Consider the following 17796-nt stretch of genomic DNA (forward strand, 5'->3'; position numbering starts at 1 on the left):
CACACAGTATACAGCCCACCACTATACAGTAGTTTACAGTATATTAACATAACAGCCCCTGTCACCTTTTTCTGATGTAATGTTCACACAAAAAAGCTCCACAGAACACTCCTGGTAGGACCTGTGATGACCTCATAGCCATGTGACCAGTAATTGCTAGGTTACTGGTCACATGGTGATGATGTCATTAAGGTCCTTATCACAACTTTAACACAGTACGATCATGATGCCTGGACTTAGTGCAGGCAGGCATGGCAGCACCCCTGTGTAACTGACAGCTTGACACCCGGGGAAGTGGCTAGCAGGGCTCAAGAGGCAGCTGCCTTGGGCCCCCCAGGAGCAACTGGACCCAGGGCAGCTGCCCCTTTTGCCCCTTGGTAAAGACGGCCCTGGATCTCTCCTCACAGTCTGATCTCTCCTCACACTCTGATCTCTCCTCACAGTCTGATCTCTCCTCACAGTCTGATCTCTCCTCACAGTCTGATCTCTCCTCACAGTCTGATCTCTCCTCACAGTCTGATCTCTCCTCACAGTCTGATCTCTCCTCACACTCTGCTCTCTCCTCACACTCTGATCTCTCCTCACACTCTACTCTCTCCTCACACTCTGATCTCTCCTCACACTCTGCTCTCTCCTCACACTCTGCTCTCTCCTCACACTCTGCTCTCTCCTCACAGTCTGATCTCTCCTCACAGTCCGATCTCTCCTCACACTCTGATCTCTCCTCACACTCTGCTCTCTCCTCACACTCTGATCTCTCCTCACACTCTGCTCTCTCCTCACACTCTGATCTCTCCTCACACTCTGATATCTCCTCCCACTCTGCTCTCTCCTCACACTCTGCTCTCTCCTCACAATCTACTCTCTCCTCACAATCTGCTCTCTCCTCACACTCTGCTCTCTCCTCACAATCTGCTCTCTCCTCACAATCTGCTCTGTCCTCACACTCTGCTCTCTCCTCACACTCTGATCTCTCCTCACACTCTGATCCCTCCTCACACTCTGCTCTCTCCTCACACTCTGCTCTCTCCTCACAATCTGCTCTCTCCTCACAATCTGCTCTCTCCCCACACTTTGCTCTCTCCTCGCACTTTGCTCTCTCCTCGCACTCTGCTCTCTCCTCACACTCTGCTCTCTCCTCACACTCTGCTCTCTCCTCACACTCTGCTCTCTCCTCACACTCTGATCTCTCCTCACACTCTGCTCTCTCCTCACACTCTGATCTCTCCTCACACTCTGCTCTCTCCTCACACTCTGATCTCTCCTCACACTCTGCTCTCTCCTCACAATCTGCTCTCTCCTCACAATCTGCTCTCTCCTTACACTCTGCTCTCTCCTCACAATCTGCTCTCTCCTCACAATCTGCTCTCTCCCCACACTCTGCTCTCTCCTCACACTCTGCTCTCTCCTCACACTCTGATCTCTCCTCACACTCTGCTCTCTCCTCACACTCTGATCTCTCCTCACACTCTGCTCTCTCCTCACACTCTGATCTCTCCTCACACTCTGCTCTCTCCTCACAATCTGCTCTCTCCTCACAATCTGCTCTCTCCTTACACTCTGCTCTCTCCTCACAATCTGCTCTCTCCTCACAATCTGCTCTCTCCTTACACTTTGCTCTCTCCTCACAATCTGCTCTCTCCTCACACTCTGATCTCTCCTCACACTCTGCTCTCTCCTCACACTCTGATCTCTCCTCACACTCTGCTCTCTCCTCACACTCTGCTCTCTCCTCACAATCTGCTCTCTCCTTACACTCTGCTCTCTCCTCACAATCTGCTCTCTCCTCACAATCTGCTCTCTCCCCACACTTTGCTCTCTCCCCACACTTTGCTCTCTCCTCACAATCTGCTCTCTCCTCACACTCTGCTCTCTCCTCACACTCTGATCTCTCCTCACACTCTGCTCTCTCCTCACAATCTGCTCTCTCCTCACAATCTGCTCTCTCCCCACACTTTGCTCTCTCCTCACAATCTGCTCTCTCCTTACACTCTGCTCTCTCCTCACAATCTGCTCTCTCCTAGCAAACTGCTCTCTCCCCACACTTTGCTCTCTCCTCACAATCTGCTCTCTCCTCACACTCTGCTCTCTCCTCACACTCTGCTCTCTCCTCACACTCTGATCTCTCCTCACACTCTGCTCTCTCCTCACACTCTGATCTCTCCTCACACTCTGCTCTGTCCTCACAATCTGCTCTCTCCTCACAATCTGCTCTCTCCCCACACTTTGCTCTCTCCTCACAATCTGCTCTCTCCTCACACTCTGCTCTCTCCTCACACTCTGATCTCTCCTCACACTCTGCTCTCTCCTCACACTCTGCTCTCTCCTCACACTCTGATCTCTCCTCACACTCTGCTCTCTCCTCACACTCTGCTCTCTCCTCACACTCTGATCTCTCCTCACACTCTGCTCTGTCCTCACAATCTGCTCTCTCCTCACAATCTGCTCTCTCCCCACACTTTGCTCTCTCCCCACACTTTGCTCTCTCCTCACAATCTGCTCTCTCCTCACAATCTGCTCTCTCCTCACAATCTGCTTTCTCCTCACAATCTAGGGACAAGGGAAATGCTGATCTACCCCAGTCATTGTGCCTATCTAGTTGATGGTCCACAACTGGTCGACAGTCCCTCCTTAATTAAGTGTTGGGGCCTATACAAGATGGTTCAATAGGGACAAAATAATTAACTATTGACATATCGTCCAAAACCAAGTAAAGGCAAAGCAGAAACAGATGAGCCAGGTCAAATCAGGAGAGAAAACACACACAGAATAAGGAGACACAAATCTGTAACCAAACATGCCAAAGTTAATACCAGGAGATTCAGACAGGACAAAATCAGAAAACAATAACAATAACCAGAAACAATACCAAGCCAAGGGTTGATACCAGGAAGTCACATCAGTGTCCAAATCATCAGGCAAAGGGTTAAAGTCAGTAACCAAAGCAGATGTCCAAATCCTATAGTCCAAAGTGGCTTAAAAAAGCTAGTGTGGTGATCTGAAGACAAACCCATCACAGGACACTGTGGCCAGCATTTGCCTGTTTAAAATAGTCCAAGCTACCGGTCATGTGACATGGCCAGCATTATGTGACTACCTGACATCACCACGCCATATATGATAGCATGACTACTGATCATCCGGCTCTCCTGCTTGTGGAGGCTGGCCTGTTACCCCAGAAACTGGACACCACTGGAGATATGAGTGAATGAGGGCACCCGTCAGCCCTGTTATAACATCTCTGCTTCCTCTTCACATTCAGATATCTCCTCACACTTTGCTCTCTGCTTACTCTCTGTTCTCTCTTCACACTCTGCTCTCTCCTCACAATCCGCTCTTTCCTCACACTCTGCTCTCTCCTCCCACTCTGCTCTCTCCTCACACTCTGCTCTCTCCTCACACTCTGCTCCCTCCTCGCACTCTGCTCTCTCCTCACACTTTGCTCTCTCCTCCCACTCTGCTCTCTCCTCACACTCTGCTCTCTCCTCACACTCTGCTCTCTCCTCGCACTCTGCTTTCTCCTTATGCTCTGCTCTCTTCCCTCATGCTCTAATATCTCCTCCAACTCTGCTCTCTCCTCACACTCTGCTCTCTCCTCACAGTCTGATCTCTCCTCACACTTTGATCTCTCCTCTGACTCTGGTCTCTCCTTACACTCTGATCTTTCTCCTCACACTCTGATCTCTCATCACACTCTGATCTCTCATCACACTCTGTTCTCTCCTCACACTCTGCTCTCTCCTCACACTCTGCTCTCTCCTCACACTCTGCTCTCTGCTTACTCTCTGTTCTCTCTTCACACTCTGCTCTCTCCTCACACTCTGATCTCTCCTCACACTCTGCTCTCTCCTCACACTCTGCTCTCTCCTCACACTCTGCTCTCTCCTCACAGTCTGATCTCTCCTCACACTCTGATCTCTCCTCACACTCTGCTCTCTCCTCACACTCTGCTCTCTCCTCACAGTCTGATCTCTCCTCACACTTTCATCTCTCCTCTGACTCTGGTCTCTCCTTGCACTCTGATCTCTCTCCTTACACTCTGATCTCTCTCCTCACACTCTGATCTCTCATCACACTCTGATCTCTCCTCACACTCTGCTCTCTCCTCACACTCTGCTCTCTCCTCACAGTCTGATCTCTCCTCACACTTTGATCTCTCCTCTGACTCTGGTCTCTCCTTACACTCTGATCTTTCTCCTCACACTCTGATCTCTCATCACACTCTGATCTCTCATCACACTCTGCTCTCTCCTCACACTCTGCTCTCTCCTCACACTCTGCTCTCTCCTCACACTCTGCTCTCTCCTCACACTCTGCTCTCTGCTTACTCTCTGTTCTCTCTTCACACTCTGCTCTCTCCTCACACTCTGATCTCTCCTCACACTCTGCTCTCTCCTCACACTCTGCTCTCTCCTCAAACTCTGCTCTCTCCTCACAGTCTGATCTCTCCTCACACTCTGATCTCTCCTCACACTCTGCTCTCTCCTCACACTCTGCTCTCTCCTCACAGTCTGATCTCTCCTCACACTTTCATCTCTCCTCTGACTCTGGTCTCTCCTTGCACTCTGATCTCTCTCCTTACACTCTGATCTCTCTCCTCACACTCTGATCTCTCATCACACTCTGATCTCTCCTCACACTCTGCTCTCTCCTCACACTCTGCTCTCTCCTCACAGTCTGATCTCTCCTCACACTTTGATCTCTCCTCTGACTCTGGTCTCTCCTTACACTCTGATCTTTCTCCTCACACTCTGATCTCTCATCACACTCTGATCTCTCATCACACTCTGCTCTCTCCTCACACTCTGCTCTCTCCTCACACTCTGCTCTCTCCTCACACTCTGCTCTCTCCTCGCACTCTGCTTTCTCCTTATGCTCTGCTCTCTTCCCTCATGCTCTAATATCTCCTCCAACTCTGATCTCTCCTTACACTCTCCTCTCACAATATGCACTCTCCTCGTATTCTGATCTCCTCTCACACAGGGGTGGGATTCAAATTTTTAACAACAGGTTCCCTACTCAACGGCAGGCATGCGGCGTCACGACACATGTTTATATATACATACACAATATATATGCAACACACATGCATATAAATAAACCATATACATGGTACACATACATAAATACACCATAGATACACTACACACACATACCACCCAACTTTCAAAAAGCCCAAGGAGCTAAACTATCAGAGGCGTGTAAAGCTCATCACAACAAGTGTTTTAAAGCCATGGCCCACTCCTTTATCTCCACATAATGTCTATCTGCTTAGTCTCCATTGCGCCCCCCACACAGTAGTTATGCCAGATCTGGGATGGTTGGGAGGTATGAATACATAAACAGACTGTATAGACACTACACTCACGTAATCACATATATGATATACACCATACAGTATATAAATGACACCAAGGCTACACTTACAGTAGATTTTCCTACACCATATACATTTCATACACATTTGTACCGAGCACTAAAGACATATTTGCAGACATATTCTGTGCTATCCAGAATACAGCGCCCCATACCTCTTCCATCCAGTGACTTCTCCTCTGATGCAGATGTTCTCTTTCCTTATCTTCTCCTTTCAGACCAGACCGCAGTGATGATTTCTCACCCATCTCTCGTCTCTGCAGTTTGACAAAAGACATCTTAGGTTCCTACTTTTCCATCCTCCTACCTTCTGAACAACTCATCCGGCCACATTTAATACTTTGCCCGCTGTGCTCCCCAATACTATACTACAGAAACTGTACACCTGAAAATACCAGTACCACACAGATAGTGCCCCCAGTACTGTGCCCGCTGTGCTCCCCAATACTAACCAGCAGAAACAGATAAACCCCCTGATAACACTAGTACCACACAGATAATGCCCTTCAATAATTATTGGCAGACACTGCCCTGAAAATAACTGCGCCCAGCAAATAGTGCCCCTGATACTAAAAGTGTAAAACATTATGTCCCCCTGTTACTACTGAGGGACTATGGGGAGCATGGTTACTATTATGGGTACTATGGGAGTATTATTACTTCGGGGGCACAGTAGGGACATTATTACTACTAAGTGCACTCTGGCAGAGAATTATTACTATTGGTGAAAATTTGGAGCAGTATTACTGTGGGGGGCAAACTGGCCACTTAAAATGAGCACCAGTACAAAGCATGTCCCGTGTAATGTGCCCCAGTAAAAAAATGCCCCCTAATAATGTGCACTAGTTCAAAAATGCTCCCGTTCCGTGTGCCAGTAGAAAAAATGCCCCCTCTTAGTGCCCCCTGTTGAGCTAATATCCCTATAGGGCCCCATAATGTGTGCAAGTATAAAATACCCCTATATAATGCTGACATAGTGCTCCTTTCCCCTTACCCATAGTGTCCCCCATAATGTGCCAGTATAAAATGCCCCTATATAGTGCCCCAAGTAGATGCCACCATAGCGCTCCTTCCCTTTCCCCATAGTGCCCCTATAATGTGCCTATATAATATGCCCCCATAGTGTTCTTACCCCTTCCAACCCCATAGGGCTTCCATATTGTTCCACTGTAAGATTCCCCCATAGTGTCCCCAATGATGTGCCAGTATAAATGCCCCCAGCAGGTGCCCCTATAGTGTGCCTATGATGTGCCAGTATGGATGCCCCCATAGTGTCCCCATGAAGTGCCAGTATAAATACCCCCAGTAGATACCCCCATAGTGTCACCCATGATGTGCCAGTATAACTGCCCCATAGTAAATTGCCCCATAGTGTCCCCCATGATGTCCCAGTGAAAATTCCCCCGAGTAGATACCCCAGATGTGCCAGTATAAATACCCCCAGTAAATGCCCCCATAGTCCCCCATGTTGTGCCAGTATAATTGCCCCCATAGTGCCCCCATGATGTGCCAGTATTAATGCCCCCATAGTGTTCCCCATGATGTGCCAGTGTAAATGTCCCCAGTAGATGCCCCCATAGTGTCCCCCATTATGTGCCAGTATAAATGCCCCATAGTGTCCCCCATGATGTGCCAGTAATGTCCCTATGGTGTCCCCCATGATGTGCCAGTAGATGCCCCCATAGTGTCCCCCATGATGTGCCAGTAATGCCCCAGTAGATGCCTCCATAGGTTCCCCCATGATGTGCCAGTAATGCTCCCATAGTGTCCCCCATGATTTGCCAGTAGATGCCCCCATAGAGTTCACCAGGATGTGCCAGTAGATGCCCCCATTGTGTCCCCCATGATGTGCCAGTAATGCCCCCATAGTGTCCCCCATGATGTGCCAGTAATTCCCCCATAGAGTTCCCCATCATGTGCCAGTAATTGTCCCATAGTATCCCCCATCATGTGCCAGTAATGCCCCCATAGTATCCCCCATCATGTGCCTTTAATGGCTCCATCATGTGCCAGTAATGCCCCAATAGTGTCCCCATCATGTACCAGTAATGCTCCTATAGTATCCCTCATCATGTGCCAGTAATGCCCCCCATAGTGTCCCCCATCATGTGCCAGTAATGCCCCATATTGTCCCCAATCATGTGCCAGTAATGCCCCCATAGTGTTCCCCATCATGTTCCAGTAATTCCCCCAGTTGATGCCCCCATAGCGCGCCACATAAAAGAAAAAAAACACTAATACTTACCTCCATGCCTCTGATAGGCTGCAAGCCTAGTGCCTGCAGCCTATCAGAGGAGCAGGAAAGGGAGACGCCTCTCCCTTGCTCTGCTGCTGCCGCCGCTGCCGAGCTCCGGATCGGGATTCAGCAAGCAACACGGTTCTCCGATCCGGCTGTAATTTTAACAACCGGATCTGGAGAACCGGAGGAAACTGGCTGAATCCCATGCCTGCTGTCACACTCTGATCTCTCATCATACTCTGATCTCTCCTCACACTCTGATCTCTCATCACACTCTGATCTCTCCCCTCACATTCTGATCTCTCTCATCACACTCAGATCTCTCCTCACACTCTGATCTCTCCTCACACTCTGATCTCTCCTCACACTCTGATCTCTCATCACACTCTGATCTCTCCCCTCACATTCTGATCTCTCTCATCACACTCAGATCTCTCCTCACACTCTGATCTCTCCTCACACTCTGATCTCTCCCCTCACATTCTGATCTCTTCTCACAGTCTGATCTCTCATCACACTCTGATCTCTCATCACATTCTGATCTCTCATCACACTCTGATCTCTCATCACACTCTGATCTCTCCTCACTCTGATCTCTCCTCACACTGATCTCTCCTCACACTCTGATCTCTCTTCACACTCTGATCTCTCCCCTCACACTCTGATCTCTCCTCTCACATTCTGATCTCTCTCATCACACTCAGATCTCTCCTCACACTCTGATTTCTCCTCACAGTCTGATCTCTCCTCACACTCTGATCTCTCCCCTCACATTCTGATCTCTTCTCACAGTCTGATCTCTCATCACACTCTGATCTCTCATCACACTCTGATCTCTCATCACACTCTGATCTCTCCTCACTCTGATCTCTCCTCACACTATGATCTCTCTTCACACTCTGATCTCTTCTCACACTCTGATCTCTCATCACATTCTTATCTCTCATCACACTCTGATCTCTTATCACACTCTGATCTCTCCTCACACTGATCTCTCCTCACACTCTGATCTCTCCTCACACTCTGATCTCTCCTCACACTCTGATCTCTTCTCACACTCTGATCTCTCATCACATTCTGATCTCTCATCACACTCTGATCTCTCATCACACTCTGATCTCTCATCACACTCTGATCTCTCCTCACACTCTGATCTCTCCCCTCACATTCTGATCTCTTCTCACAGTCTGATCTCTCCTCATACTCTGCTCCCTTCTCACACTCTGCTCACGTTCTGATATCTCCTAACACTCTGATCTCACCTCACACTCTGCGTTCTCCACACGCTCTGCTTCCTCCTCATGCTCTCTTCCCTCATGCTCTCCCTCTGATCTCTCCTATCACTCTGCTTTCTCCTCACGCTCCACTCTTTCCTCATGCTCAGATCTCTCCTCACACTCTCCTCCCCACTCACATTATGCTCTCTCTTCATGCTCTGATCTTCTTCTGATCTCTCCTCACCCCCCACCCCCGCTTTCTCTTCACACTCTAATCTCTCTTCTCACACTTTGATCTCTCCTCTGACTCTGGTCTCTCCTTGCACTCTGATCTCTCTTCTTACACTCTGATCTTTCTCCTCACACTCTGATCTCTCATCACACTCTGATCTCTCATCACACTCTGATGTCTCCTCACATTCTGATCTCTCATCACACTCTGATCTCTCCTCACTCTGATCTCTCCTCACACTCTGATCTATCATCACACTCTGATCTCTCATCACACTCTGATCTCTCCCCTCACATTCTGATCTCTCCCCTCACATTCTGATCTCTTCTCACAGTCTGATCTCTCCTCATACTCTGCTCCCTTCTCACACTCTGCTCACGTTGTGATATCTCCTAACACTCAGATCTCACCTCGCACTCTGCGTTCTCCACACGCTCTGCTTCCTCCTCATGCTCTCCCTCTGATCTCTCCTATCACTCTGCTTTCTCCTCACACTCCACTCTTTCCTCATTCTCAGATCTCACCTCACACTCTCCTCCCCACTCACATTATGCTCTCTCTTCATGCTCTGATCTTCTGATCTCTCCTCACCCCCCCCACCCCCGCTTTCTCTTCACACTCTAATCTCTCTTCTCACACTTTGATCTCTCCTCTGACTCTGGTCTCTCCTTGCACTCTGATCTCTCTCCTTACACTCTGATCTTTCTCCTTACACTCTGGTCTCTCTTCACACTACTCTCACCTAACACTCTACTCTCTTCTCGCAATTTGATCCCTCCTCACACTCTAGTCTCGCCTCATACCTTTCTCTCCTGACACTCTCCTCTTCCCTCACTTTTCTGTCTTCTGTTGCTTTGATTTCTGTCCTTCTGCTGTTTTTTTCTGTGGTTCTACTATGCTCCTCCTCACACAGGCCTTTTTTTCTCTTGCTTTTTCTTATTTAGCTCCAGTATCAGACCCTGTACTGAATGCCTCATGCCTCAGTAATGGCAGTACTGCTATCACCTGCTGGATTCTTGGTGGGACAAATCCTAAATTTCACCTGACTGTGAATGGAGATGTAATTCCATTTCCTAATACTTGTACCTCTTGCTCTTGGTTTAACTATACAATCTCTGCAAGAGGTCCATGGAATATTTCCTGTTCTGTGGAAAACAAGATTCGGAAGTCGATGAGTAATATTACAAGTCATTCCTGTCCTGGTGAGTGTGTGGCATTTATGTAATTCTGAGAAGTTCTCTCATGCTCCTCCAGTGGTATCCCATGGCATCCGGTTATTTGGGTAACAGGCCGGCATCCACAAACAGAAGAGGCAGCCGGCACATCCATTGCCTGTGATTGGTTTTTCTTTTAGAAGATCCACACTAACCCTAGCTTTGAATTCTGAAGCGAACCTTTTGTCTGACAATTTGGACCCTGACATGACTTCCTAGTATCGACCCCTGGCTTGTTATTATTTCTGATTATTCTCTGATTTTGTCCTGTCTGTCTGTCCCGGTGTTAACTCTGGCATAGTTTGGTTAATGATTTGTGTCTTCTGATTCTGTGCATTTTTGTCTCTCCTGGGTTGACCCTGCTGATCTGTTTCTGCTTTGACTTTACTCGGTTTTGGCCAATCTTTCACTAGTTTATTATGTCCCCTTTGTGCCTTCCTGTATATGCCCCTCCACTTATTTAAGGAGGGACTGTCAATCAGTTGTGGAGCATCAACTAGGACGTATTGTGCGAATAACTTGGGACATTGATTGGAGTATTCTCTGGTCAAGTGATGGCTGACCCACAGAGGTTAAGAGATAGAAGTGTGGAGCACCAAAGAACCAGACAAAACCATAATCAGAGGCAGACTGAGGTCAGGGCAGGCAGAGTACATGAAATCGGACAAACAGTTCGAGGTCAAGGTGGGCAGCATAGCGTCAGAATGGAGATCAGGGAGATATCAGGCAGCAGAGGGTCAAAGCCAGTCTGTACACAGGAGAGTAGCGCACATTTGCAGGAAATTAAAGAACTTCAACCTATTTCTCAGGCACCCTACCAAAGGTGCCATCAATGCCCTAGGGTGGCCAGCCATAGGTTGGGTGAGATTAAGAGCCGGAGAGCACACATGCCCACTACAGGCAGTGAGAGGCAGAGCCAGAGTGAAACAGGTCTCCAGAGTGCCAACCTAGAGGCCCTGCCTGCCAGAAAGGAGCAGGGAGCATGGGACACCAGTGAATGTTCTGGTGGTTGTGCCTAAAAGGAGATGGCAATATGCACGAACCACCAGTGCGGCATGTCTGCTGTCCACTGTTGACATGTAAATAACCATTTTAGATGCAAGAAATCATTATGCTTATGTTTTGACCAACAATATAGTGATAGATAGATAGATAGATAGATAGATAGATAGATAGATAGATAGATAGATAGATAGATGGTGGGAATATTCAGTGTAGAGCATCAAGGGGGGCACTAAACCTTTAACAATCATCTTCTGGGCACTTGTGGAAACAGTACTTGGGAGATTGTAGACATGGGGAGCAGTAATTTCCTGAGATCTCTCTAGTGGTGGTTGTATATATCTGTATGCAGTAAGCTCCTGAGCTCCCCCTAGTGATGGCTGCATACATCTGTATGTAGTAATCTCCTGAGCTCCCTCTAGTGGTGGCTGTATATATCTGTATGCAGTAATCTCCTGAGCTCCCTCTAGTGGTGGCTGTATATATCTGTATGCAGTAGTCTCCTGAGCTCCCTCTAGTGGTGTCTGTATATATCTGTATGTAGTAATCTCCTGAGCTCCCTCTAGTGGTGGCTGCATATATCTGTATGCAGTAATCTCCTGAGCTCCCTCTAGTGGTGGCTGTATATATCTGTATGTAGTAATCTCCTGAGCTCCCTCTAGTGGTGGCTGCATATATCTGTATGTAGTAATCTCCTGAGCTCCCTCTAGTGGTGGCTGTATATATCTGCATGTAGTAATCTCCTGAGCTCCCTCTAGTGGTGGCTGTATATATCTGTATTTAGTAATCTCCCGAGCTCCCTCTAGTGGTGGCTGTATATATCTGTATGCAGTAATCTTCTGAGCTCCCTCTAGTGGTGGCTGTATATATCTGTATGCAGTAATCTCCTGAGCTCCCTCTAGTGGTGGCTGTATATATCTGTATGTAGTAATCTCCTGAGCTCCCTCTAGTGGTGGCTGTATATATCTGTATGTAGTAATCTCCCGAGCTCCCTCTAGTGGTGGCTGTATATATCTGTATGCAGTAATCTTCTGAGCTCCCTCTAGTGGTGGCTGTATATATCTGTATGCAGTAATCTCCTGAGCTCCCTCTAGTGGTGGCTGTATATATCTGTATGTAGTAATCTCCTGAGTTCACTCTAGTGGTGGCTGTATATATCTGTATGCAGTAATCTCCTGAGCTCCCTCTAGTGGTGGCTGTATATATCTGTATGTAGTAACATCCTGAACTCCCTCTAGTGGTGGCTGTATATATCTGTATGTAGTAATATCCTGAGCTCCCTCTAGTGGTGGCTGTATATATCTGCATCCAGTAATCTCCTGAGCTCCCTCTAGTGGTGGCTTTATATATCTATATGTAGTAATCTCCTGAGCTCCCTCTAGTGGTGGCTGTATATATCTGTATACAGTAATCTCCTGAGCTCCCCCTAATGGTAGCTGTATATATCTGTATGTAGTAATCTCCTGCACTCCCTCTAGTGGTGGCTGTATATATCTGTATACAGTAATCTCCTGAGCTCCCCCTAATGGTAGCTGTATATATCTGTATGTAGTAATCTCCTGCACTCCCCCTAGTGGTGGCTGTATATATCTGTATGTAGTTATCTCCTGAGCTCCCTCTAGTGGTGTCTGTATATATCTGTATGCAGTAATCTCCTGAGCTCCCTCTAGTGGTGGCTGTATATATCTGTATGTAGTAATCTCCTGCACTCCCTCTAGTGGTGGCTGTATATATCTGTATGCAGTAATCTCCTGAGCCCCCTCTAGTGGTGGCTGTATATATCTGTATGCAGTAATCTCCTGAGCTCCCTCTAGTGGTGGCTGTATATATCTGTATGTAGTAATCTCCTGAGCTCCCTCTAGTGGTATAGATTTATAGTGGCTCACCCTTCTAATAGCTAGGGTAGGTGCTCTAACTAAGGTGTGGTTCACCCTGACCACAATAAAGAATTTGAAGGATATAGGTATGTTATAGTGGGCACTCAATATCTGTTGCTATATATCAGGTCCGATTTGTAATAAATTATTTATTAAATCACAATATATCATACATAACATAGAATAAAATTAGACAGTATAAAATATAAAATATCTCAGTCTGATATAGAATATTGCGGTTTGTTGGAATTGATGATTTCAGATGTATATCATTAAAACATATCTTAAAAAAAGTTCTGTTTATATCCTTATAAGCGCTGCACCTTTGTTCGTAGTGCTACAGAGTCTCAATCGTATATTGTGCTATTGGGGAAACAATTCACAGTCCTGTGCAGTATATCCGTGAGTGTAAAGTTCAATGTTACTCACTATTTGGGGTCCGGCTTGCACGTATCAGCCCGTGGTGGCGTCCCACCACAGGTCAGTACACTCACCCGGCTTCTTTATGACACTATGAAGTATCTTCCGATGTTTAGTATCCGCAGTATCGTTACGGAGGTTGAAGACCTGCTCACAGCTGACTTCTATGTGCCCCACGTGTAGCTGGCGTTCTATGTTTTACCCGCACTCCACGCGGTCAGGGCGTCAAAGGAATCCTCACTTGGTATTCAGTTCGAGGCTCCTATGGTGAGTCAGGGATGATGTCAATTACCGTCTATGCGGTTATGTCCGTAACTGTGCGTGCTGATCAGCTGATGTCTCCGATATGGTGAGGTGTCTTTTTCAGTATAAGGATCCCATCCGCTATACGCGTTTCAAGGTCTCTGACCTCTTCCTCAGTAGCTGGTTATGAGATCCATCTTTGTTTCCTTATATACCCTAAACGGGTTACACCTCTTTTCCTTGATTAAGACTCATTTCAAAAATCTGGTTTGGAATGAGGTAATTTTGGAATCATTCCTCATGCTATTGGATTAGGATTAGGGATGAGCGAACCCGAACTGTATAGTTTGGGTTCGTACCGAATTTTGGGGTGTCCGTGACACGGACCCGAACCCGAACATTTTCGTAAAAGTCCGGGTTCAGGTTCGGTGTTCGGCGCTTTCTTGGCGCTTTTTGAAAGGCTGCAAAGCAGCCAATCAACAAGCGTCATACTACTTGCCCCAAGAGGCCATCACAGCCTTGCCTACTATTGGCATGGCTGTGATTGGCCAGTGCAGCATGTGACCCAGCCTCTATATAAGCTTGGGTCACGTAGCGCCGCACGTCACTCTGCTGATACAAGTGTAGGGAGAGGTTGCAGCTGCGACGTTAGGGCGAGATTAGGCAGATTAACTCCTCCAAAAGACTTCATTCTGTGATCGATCTCCAGCTGTGGATCATTGAAGTGCTATTATTGACTTGCTCACTTTTTTGAGGCTGCCCAGAGCGTTTTTAGATCACTTTTTTTTCTGGGGTGATCGGCGGCCATTTTGTGACTTGTGGTGCGCCAGCACGAGTTATCACCAAGTGTATTTAACCATCGATAGTGTGGTTATTTTGTGCTATATCCTACATCAGCTGCAGGCTGAGCCTGTGTCACCCAAATGCATTTAACCATCAACAGTCTGATTATTTTTTGGCCATATACTACATCTGGTGCAGGCTGAGCCTGTGTCACCCAAGTGCATTTAACCATCAACAGTCTGGTTATTTTTTGGCCATATATTACATCAGGGGCAAGTTGAGCCTGTCACCCAGCGCCTAAAAAATAGACCTGACATTTCTATTCAACCAAATCTGCACTGTTTTAGCTGGTCAAGTTATTTGTAGTGACCGTAAAAGCAGACTTTTTGTTCTGGGTTGAAAAAGCATTCCCAAATTTGCCATTCTCAAAATAACTAGTTTCTGGTATTTGAGGCCTACTTGAAATCTATCCCAAAAAGAAAATCTTACATTGAAGGTACTGATAGTGTCATTCAGAAAAACCTAAGACACACGCTAGCGTGCTGATAGAAGTGTGAATCTGTGATTAAACCTATACCTGTCACACAGCGCAAAAAAAAACAGGTCTCACATCTCTATTCAACCAAATCTGCACTGTTTTAGCTGGTCAAGTTATTTGTAGTGACCGTAAAAGCAGACTTTTTGTTCTGGGTTGAAAAAGCATTCCCAAATTTGCCATTCTCAAAATTGTGGTGAACGGGAACAATGAGGAAAACATCTAACAAGGGACGCGGACGTGGACATGGTCGTGGTGGTGTTAGTGGACCCTCTGGTGCTGGGAGAGGAAGTGGCCGTTCTGCCACAGCCACACGTCCTAGTGAACCAACTACCTCAGGTCCCAGTAGCCAGCAGAATTTACAGCGATATTTGGTGGGGCCCAATGCCGTTCTAAGGATGGTAAGGCCTGAGCAGGTACAGGCATTAGTCAATTGGGTGGCCGACAGTGCACCCAGCACGTTCACATTATCTCCCACCCAGTCTTCTGCAGAAAGCGCACAGATGGCGCATGAAACCCATGCCCATCGGTCTGTCACATCACCCCCATGCATATCAGGGAAACTGTCTGAGCCTCAAGTTATGCAGCAGTCTCTTATGCTGTTTGAAGACTCTGCTGCCAGGGTTTCCCAAGGGCATCCACCTAGCCCTTCACCAGGGGTGGAAGAGATAGAATGCACTAACGCACAACCACTTATTTTTCCTGATGATGAGGACATGGGAATACCACCTCAGCACGTCTCTGATGATGACGAAACACAGGTGCCAACTGCTGCGTCTTTCTGCAGTGTGCAGACTGAACAGGAGGTCAGGGATCAAGACTGGGTGGAAGACGATGCAGGGGACGATGAGGTCCTAGACCCCACATGGAATGAAGGTCGTGCCACTGACTTTCACAGTTCGGAGGAAGAGGCAGTGGTGAGACCGAGCCAACAGCGTAGCAAAAGAGGGAGCAGTGGGCAAAATCAGAACACCCGCCGCCAAGAGACTCCGCCTGCTACTGACCGCCGCCATCTGGGACCCGAACACCCCAAAGGCAGCTTCAAGGAGTTCCCTGGCATGGCACTTCTTCAAACAATGTGCTGACGACAAGACCCGAGTGGTTTGCACGCTGTGCCATCAGAGCCTGAAGCGAGGCATTAACGTCTGAACCTTAGCACAACCTGCATGACCAGGCACCTGCATGCAAAGCATGAACTGCAGTGGAGTAAACACCTTAAAAACAAGGAAGTCACTCAGGCTCCCCCTGCTACATCTTCTGCTGCTGCCGCCTCGGCCTCTTCTGCTGCTGCTGCCGCCGCCTCGGCCTCTTCCTCCGCCTCTGGAGGAACGTTGGCACCTGCCGCCCAGCAAACATGGGATGTACCACCAACACCACCACCTGCGTCACCAAGCATCTCAACCATGTCACACGGCAACGTTCAGCTCTCCATCTCACAAACATTTGAGAGAAAGCGTAAATTCCCACCTAGCCACCCTCGATCCCTGGCCCTGAATGCCAGCATTTCTAAACTACTGGCCTATGAAATGCTGTCATTTAGGCTGGTGGACACACACAGCTTCAAACAGCTCATGTCACTTGCTGTCCCACAGTATGTTGTTCCCAGCCGCCACTACTTCTCCAAGAGAGCCGTGCCTTCCCTGCACAACCAAGTGTCCGATAAAATCAAGTGTGCACTGCGCAACGCTATCTGTGGCAAGGTCCACCTAACCACAGATACGTGGACCAGTAAGCACGGCCAGGGACGCTATATCTCCCTAACTGCACACTGGGTAAATGTAGTGGCGGCTGGGCCCCAGGCGGAGAGCTATTTGGCGCACGTCCTTCCGCCGCCAAGGATCGCAGGGCAACATTCTTTGCCTCCTGTAGCCTCCTCCTCCTACTCAGCTTCCTCCTCCTCTTCTTCCACCTGCTCATCCAGTCAGCCACACACCTTCACCACCAACTTCAGCACAGCCCGGGGTAAACGTCAGCAGGCCGTTCTGAAACTCATATGTTTGGGGGACAGGCCCCACACCGCACAGGAGTTGTGGGGGGGTATAGAACAACAGACCGACGAGTGGTTGCTGCCGGTGAGCCTCAAGCCCGGCCTGGTGGTGTGCGATAATGGGCGAAATCTCGTTGCAGCTCTGGGACTAGCCGGTTTGACGCACATCCCTTGCCTGGCGCATGTGCTGAATTTGGTGGTGCAGAAGTTCTTCACAACTACCCCCCCGACATGTCAGAGCTGCTGTATAAAGTGCGGGCCGTCTGTTCGCGCTTCCGGCGTTCACACCCTGCCGCTGCTCGCCTGTCTGCGCTACAGCGTAACTTCGGCCTTCCCGCTCACCGCCTCATATGCGACGTGCCCACCAGGTGGAACTCCACCTTGCACATGCTGGACAGACGGTGCGAGCAGCAGCAGGCCATAGTGGAGTTTCAGCTGCAGCACGCACGGGTCAGTCGCTCTGCGGAACAGCAACACTTCACCACCAATGACTGGGCCTCCATGCGAGACCTGTGTGCCCTGTTGCGCTGTTTCGAGTACTCCACCAATATGGCCAGTGGCGATGACGCCGTTATCAGCGTTACAATACCACTTTTATGTCTCCTTGAGAAAACACTTAGGGCGATGATGGAAGAGGAGGTGGCCCAGGAGGAAGAGGAGGAAGAGGGGTC

General features: G+C 48.4%; 1 protein-coding gene across 2 annotated transcripts in view; it reads left to right on the forward strand.

Annotated features, from left to right (window-relative positions):
• Window positions 1-17796, forward strand: part of LOC120994306 (Fc receptor-like protein 5) — a 119307-nt gene that overhangs the window by 77900 nt on the left and 23611 nt on the right. The window contains exon 7 of one of the 2 annotated variants that reach the window (XM_040422769.1): window positions 10009-10266. The exons of the other annotated variant lie outside the window; for it this stretch is intronic. Coding sequence (XP_040278703.1) covers window positions 10009-10266 — 258 coding nt within the window. The remainder of the gene's footprint in view (window positions 1-10008; window positions 10267-17796) is intronic. 2 annotated transcript variants of the gene reach the window in all.

This window comes from Bufo bufo, chromosome 3 (genome assembly GCF_905171765.1).
Source record: "Bufo bufo chromosome 3, aBufBuf1.1, whole genome shotgun sequence".
In the NCBI taxonomy this organism is placed as follows: domain Eukaryota; kingdom Metazoa; phylum Chordata; class Amphibia; order Anura; family Bufonidae; genus Bufo; species Bufo bufo.